The sequence below is a fragment of the Amaranthus tricolor genome, chromosome 4, assembly GCF_026212465.1.
Source record: "Amaranthus tricolor cultivar Red isolate AtriRed21 chromosome 4, ASM2621246v1, whole genome shotgun sequence".
NCBI lineage: Eukaryota > Viridiplantae > Streptophyta > Magnoliopsida > Caryophyllales > Amaranthaceae > Amaranthus > Amaranthus tricolor.
Window position 1 is genome coordinate 27,915,570 of NC_080050.1, and position 7,328 is coordinate 27,922,897.

The following is a 7,328-nucleotide window of genomic DNA, read 5'->3' on the forward strand; positions in this document are numbered from 1 at the left end:
TGTACTTGCATAACTTTGAGAAGTATAGCACGGATCCACAAACCACTCATACAAAAGGTGTCGTTTGATGCAAAAAGCAAGTACATGTGAACAAGGTAGGTGGTATATCTCAAGTTTGTTACATATGCACTTCATTTGTTTCAAGTCCACATGTTGAATCTTACCCCCCTTGGACGATCCTCTATTTTCCCTCTCAGTCTTAATTTGGAATACACCTCTTCTATAATCAAAGGCGATTATGTCATGAAAATTTGCCTTCTCGGTGTTTCTATTGATAATCTCGGTGGCATGCGCTGTGTACATGTGTCCTCCAAGTAACCATGCACTAGCACGTTCACGTCTTTGAACAAAATAATCGTTTACCCGATAGTAGGTGAATTCAACAATTGTTATCAAAGGTAAGAAACGTACACCCTTCATCACATAGTTGAAAACTTCAGCTAAGTTCGTGTTTGTAACGCCATACCTATGACCTCCATCATAACACAACGACCACTTAGAAATTTCACCCACGTCATCAATCCAGAAAATTGCCTCTCGTTTTGCAGTCGCAATTGCCTTTAAGCCTTTCATTACCTTAACTTGTTGTCTTTGCTCAGCAATTCTACCTAACAACTTCTTCAGCTGAACATTACCCATAGCACGATTAAAGTTGCTAAGCAAATGACGTAAGCAAAACCTATGATAGGCATTAGGTGTTTGCCACTTTGGCTCTTCCATAGTTGCTAAAATACCCGCGTGTCTATCAGAAATAACGCATAAACCCATCCTCTGTGTGACATGCTTACGAATACAAGCCATGAACCAAGACAATGCACCTATACACTCTTTCTCTACCAAGGAAAACGCTAATGGAAAGATTCCCTTATCACCATCTTGAGCAATGGCAGTCAATAAGGTATGACGATACTTACCATACAAGTGTGTGCCGTCAATGGCGATAAGAGGTTTACAATGATTGAAGCCTTCAATGCAAGGTTTAAAGGCCCAAAAGACACGTTGGAAGGTCCTAATATTAGGTCGCACATATACACCCGAGTCATTGTCCTACTTAAAAAACCACTCAAGTACTAAGCTGGGGTTGAATGTTGCAAAGCTTCTAAAAAGCGTGGAAGGAGTGAGTAAGAACCTTCCTAAGTCCCGTATATGGACAACAAGGCTTGTTTGTTAGCACACCACGCTCACTTATAATTCACATCCACACCAAAACGATCTTTAACCATCTGTCGTACGACAGATACCTTAATGGATGGGTCTTTAGCAACACAATTTCTAATGACATTGTTAATGACAGAAGATGTCAAGTAAATGTGTCCAGCCGAAATAGTGTCACTACCCAAAACACAAGACCCATGCTTACCCTTATACATAACAATACGCCAACAAGATAAATATGAATTGAACGTAGCCTTAAGTCTCCGCGAACAGCCCCGCTTACACTTCAAGGTAAAGACAGTTTGGTTTGAGGTCTCCGTTCTATACTCCACATTTCTACGAATATGATACACTCTGATAGCTTCCAACAACACTTCCTTGCTATCAAACATCATACCCTTCTCCAACTCTCCTTCTTCGATGTAAGTGGTATCACAAGCCCAAGTCCTCCTGATGTTGTCCTCCTCATACTCGTCTAGAGGTGGACATAGGGCATAAGATGTAGGAGGAATGATTGTAGGAATATTGCCTAGGGTCATGTCATTTGCCAGCGCATCCTCATCGACATCCACATCATCCTCAGAAAGATCGTCAATGAGCTCATTACTCTCATTTCCATCATCCCAAGGTCTCATCTCATTAATTTCTCCTAAGTTAATCATTGAATCAATCGGAACTTGATTGGTAGGGGGTTGAGAAAAAAGTACAAGATGCGGAAGGAACAAAAGGATTAACAGTTTCCTGAGTTGATATAGGCATAAGGGTAGGAGTAAGATTAGAAGCAACTACATTCCCTAAGGGTACTTCTTCTACGTATAACTCCAAGGAGGGAATTCGGGTGGACTTTGAATGCTCCCACATAGCATCTATAGCCTCATCATCCTCAACAAGAAAGGCTAGCAATTCTCCACTCATGTCATATTTAAAGCTTATATTTACGGTACTTCTAGTAGGGTCCAATCCAATCTTAGAACATATAAAATGTTTAAACTGGTTCAAATCCATGCTCGAGTTGCATGAAAACAACCTACGTCTTCCCCCAACATAATGAACTTTGCCACTACTTTCTCGAATAGAACCATTCCAAAAACATATTATAGTGACACGAAATGATGCCATTTTCTACATTAATACAAACAAAATCAATATCATCATCAACTTCATGCTTATACAAGTACATTATATTCATTTGATTATAATCTTTTTTGGTCTACAAATTAATAAAGTCCATAATATAACTAAGTTCATACATATATAATGCACATAAAATCCAAATAATAAATAAATTAATAAGTTCATAAATGATATTTCTAATACCAACATCAACATTTCTAATAATATATAATGAAAGGTGAATTCAACTAATTCAATATGCTCATCAACAACAATACTTCAAAAAACAACATAAAGCTATGAAAACAATTAAATATTACCTTGAATAGTTATGGATGATTAAGAAGAGTCTTGATTTAAGAACTAGTAACCTACATTTGAGAAAATAACCAAATTTCATTTAGAAAAATATATATATACTAAAAAAACACATAAAAGTTTACCTTTGTGCAAGCTAGAGTATCCCAGACTAATTTTGAAGTGTCAAATTGAAAGAGGAATGCATGAATTGATAGATTGAATCTAGACTAATAGTGGTTTTAGAAGGAGAATGTCGAGTAATAAGGTAGGGTTTTGAGAATTGGGGAAAATGAGAAGGAAGGAAGTTGATCTGCGTATTTGTGGAGCATTCTGTTCGCAGTTAGTAACTGCGAACAGGTCAAAAAAAGTCAAAAAGTTGTTCGCAGTTACTAACTGCGAACAACTATTTTGTTTTTTTTTACCTGTTCGCAGTTAGTAACTGCAAATAGCTCCAAACCTCAGGTTTGAAAATTTCACGCTTACTTTTGGAATAAAGTTGAAACTTATACTATTTTGTTAATTTTTTTGATAATTTGTCTTATAGTTTTCAAATTTTCTAATTTTTTTGTTGTTGTAATGGCCCTATTTTGCTTTGGCAACAAATTGATACTTTAATTAGAGATGATTTTGGATTTAAGATCATGTTAGATCTGTCCCGTCCAACTCTATTGGATTTGCCTCGGATTCGACCCAAATTTTAGAGCATAGGTCAAATTTTTTTAGAGATTCAATCGGGCGGATATGGTATGAGTTTGGGTTTAGGTTTGGTTCTAAAAAAGATACATGGGACTAGGTTTGGATCGTTGGTCTTTAGACTAAAGACTAGCTTTAGACTTTCCTTAGACTCAGTCGTGTTCTAAACCCGAGTTAGACAAGACTCATAATTAATTTTAGACTCATTTTAGACATATTTTATATTTATTTGGCCTATTATCTTCTAATAAACAATCAATAATCAATATCTATTTTTACCAAATATCTGCTAAATCAGCTGTCTTATTCACCTAGTTTAAAAGTTATCAAAAACAACAAACACTTTTAGCTAGTCAAACAAATCAACTTAAAAAGTCAACAACCAACGGCCATTTGTTGAATAATTATTTACTAAACAACTCCTTGAGCTAGTGTTCAATGCCTTTATTCCCATATGGTTTAAAGGCTAAAAATTCAATACAAATTTTTAGCTTTAAGCCAATTGAAGCATAAGTCAATTTAGCTTATTAGTTAAGACTAAATTATAAAGTTTGTCCTCAAGAAAACCCAAAGCTAATGAGCTGAAAACGCTAAAAGGAAAGAAAATGAACTTGGTTGAACACGTATGTGGGTTTTTTATTCATAAGATTTACCATTCGCAAAGTAGATGTATTCTTTATAAATTAAAATAAAGCTAATAATCAAATGTTTTTTTTTAATTTTTTGAACATGTATGTAAATTAAAATATATTTATATAAAATATAAATCTTCATAAATTTTTGTAATTTTAGATTAAACAAATACATACTTCCTCCGTTAAAAGTTTAATAAAATTTTAATAGCAAAATGCATTCTTAAGAAGTCATTAAGGGTCATCCTATAAGAAGTGGAAATAAATTTACTGTAAAATTAAATATTATCCACCACTTTTCAATTGTTTTTTACCTAGACTACACATTTTTTTTTGTCAAGGGTGAAAGTTTGGTTTTTGGTTTGGATTCAATACAAATTCAAATTAAATCGAATAAAATTCGATTTTGATATTTTCAGTCCAAATCCAAATCATAATATTTATAATCTAAATTGAACAGAACTGAATTTTAAAATACCAATCCAAATTAAACCGAATTGCACCGAATTGTATTTTTTACACCGAAAATCAAATTTGCATGTATTGTTTCAAAATTATTCTTTCTAAAGCTCCTAAATAGATATTAATAATTTTAGGGTTTTTAATTTGAATAAGTAAAAAACTTTTAACAAAAACCTAAAATTAAGGGCAAAAATTTAAACAAATCAAATGGAAGATATAACATGCCTTTAACATTTCACCCCTACATTATTAATTCACCCTTCTTAAATTATACGGTTATTAGTTTTGAATAAAGTTTGGTTTTAACCGAAAATCAAACTGAACAAAATTGTAGTTTTAGTATTTGGTCTGGTTTGCTGTCTAAACGGTTTAGTTTGGGTTTTTTCAAGAATAATTACGGTTATTGATTTGGTCCCGATTTTATTATTTTTCAAACCAGATCAGACCGCTAACCGCACTATGACTGAAAACAATATTTTTTTTAAAAAAAAAAAGGTCGCTACCTAGATATTTTGTGATGTACTTATTTTTATAGTAATATATCTACAATTAAATGATGTTGATGCAATAAACTAATTACAAATTATTATATTTGGTTATTGTAGATGCGAAACATTTGCATGAACACATATACTAATTTAGAAAAAAATATAAAAATCAAAATCGAAGACCATACCGTGGTAAAACAATCTTGTCCAATCCGGTCTAGTCTGGTCTAGAAAATTTTCAGAAAAAAAATTTTAATTTTGTCTAATTTTTAGTGTTGATCAGACCAAACAGAACCGTATATAAGAATTGGGAAACCACACTCTTAAAGGGGGGTGAGAAGGCATGATATTATAATAAGGAAGTGGTCCAAAATGAAACACAAAGGGTCTCAAAGAAATGTGATCCACATGAATTTGATCATTCTAAGAACCTCAGGATTCTCTCAACTTATCCGTTCCTCCTACACAAAAATCAAAAATCAGAAAATAAACAACAACAATAACCAAACCATACTTTCCCTTCTCTTCTTACACACACAAAAAAAGAACTAAAATCATGGCTATTGAAAACTGTTTACAATTGAGCACATCAGCAAGTGTAGGAACTGTTGCTGTAAAATCTCATGCTTATCATCTTCATACTTCTAAGCTTAATTTGCTTACTTTTCAAGGCTTAAAGAAACCTTTTCCGGCTTTCTCTACTTCTTCTTCTTCTTCTTCTTCTTTGTTTTCGACTACTCGAAAATCCACCCTTGTATGCAAGGCTAGTGAAGCTGTTAAGCAAGGTTAGTTAGTTGTTGTCTTTCTTGTTATATTATTTCAATGGATTATGGAATTCTATGGATTTGTGATGTTCTACTTCTTGTTTGAATTGGTTTATAATCATGTTGATAAGTGATAACTTAAGTTTTAGCTAGAATGTAACAACTAAATGTGCTAGATGGTTTTTATGTAGTTATTGGGGGTTTAATAAAGTTAAAATACTTTTTTTTTTTAAATTAATATTGTTTGGTAATTAGTATGTCAGGTAGTGTTCAATGGTATAGGTATTTATTTTATGAGAACATTACAAATTGTCTGAATAAATTATATTCTACAGCTATTATATCCGACTATTTTACCGAATAATATTAATCCACTTAACTAATTAGACAATTAAATATCCAAAATCTACAATCAGACATCTATTGCTAACCACAACTAACAACTACTTAGCAACTAACTAACAGCTTCGTGATAACTACCTTGCGTCGAACAGACTCAAAATGATATTAGTGGCGGAGCTTAGAACGAGCGAAGTAAGGTGAACATGACCATATGGCTCATCCTAGAAATTTGCAAAAATGTAATATTATATGTCTATATGTGAAATTTAGCCCCCTTCATCTAAATTTTAATTTCGACTTGGAAATACGTCATATGCAAGAAAGATTTTACATCTCTAAAATAGTGAGTTGTGGACTTGAATATAATATATAGTAAATAATCTTCTATTACTATATGGTTTTGGGAAATAGTGAACTTCATTGAGTGCTTATGTAAGTCTAACGCTTATTAAGCCCACGGGTGTCCTGTAAATGTGTCCAAAAGAGTGAGCCAGAGTGATTATGTGACGAATTAGTTGCTTAATATAACATTAAAAATAAAATTTGGTCCCATGCTTCCTTGAAGTAACTAGCATTTTGTTTGTTGAAACAATTATAGTCCAAGATGTGAATGATTCAAGCTGGAAGGAGCTAGTGATAGAGAGCCAAATCCCAGTGATGGTGGACTTTTGGGCACCATGGTGCGGACCTTGCAAGCTTATTGCTCCGGTGATCGACGAGTTGGCGAAAGAATACGCCGGAAAGCTAGCCGTTTACAAGGTGAACACAGATGAATCCCCAAACATTGCAACCCAATACAACATTAGGAGCATTCCTACTGTTTTGTTCTTCAAGAATGGTGAAAGGAAGGAAGGTATCATTGGTGCTGTGCCTAAGTCTACCTTGACTGATACCATTGACAAGTATATTTCTTCTTAATTATGTTCATGTCTACTAATTATTAAATAATTAAAGTCTTTTTTCATAATTGTTAAGCAACTTAATTCATGTGATGATTAAATAGTTGCTTTTAGCATTGTATATCAACATTTGTTTATATTGTGATATGATCTTTTGAATGCTTAGATGAATATTAATTAATTACACTACACTTTTGTATTGATTTTCATGTGGATTGCTATTTTTAGTGATTTAATTACTTATGGAGGATGACACTAACGGTCCTATTAAAGTTAGTATTAAATGGCAGAAATGGTAATAATTTATAATGTAAATTTTCATTATGCGTATTATGACATTCCCGTGGTAATAAAAGTTTAATCATAAAAAAGTTCTTTTTTATTATTTTCTTTCGTCACCTTAGAAAAAAAAAATTAACCATTATATTTTCAAGTGATGTATTACTACTAAAAACATTCACGGTCCGTTTGGTACATGGT

The 7,328-nt window shown here is 33.0% G+C and overlaps 1 protein-coding gene across 1 annotated transcript; it reads left to right on the forward strand.

Moving 5' to 3' along the window:
- The first annotated feature begins 5,176 nt into the window (after positions 1-5,176).
- On the forward strand, positions 5,177-7,037 carry LOC130811418 (thioredoxin M-type, chloroplastic-like). The gene is made up of 2 exons (XM_057677735.1): positions 5,177-5,628; positions 6,548-7,037. The coding sequence occupies exons 1-2, from the start codon at positions 5,400-5,402 to the stop codon at positions 6,865-6,867; spliced, it is 549 nt and encodes a 182-aa protein (XP_057533718.1). The 5' UTR covers positions 5,177-5,399; the 3' UTR covers positions 6,868-7,037.
- The last annotated feature ends 291 nt before the right edge of the window (positions 7,038-7,328 follow it).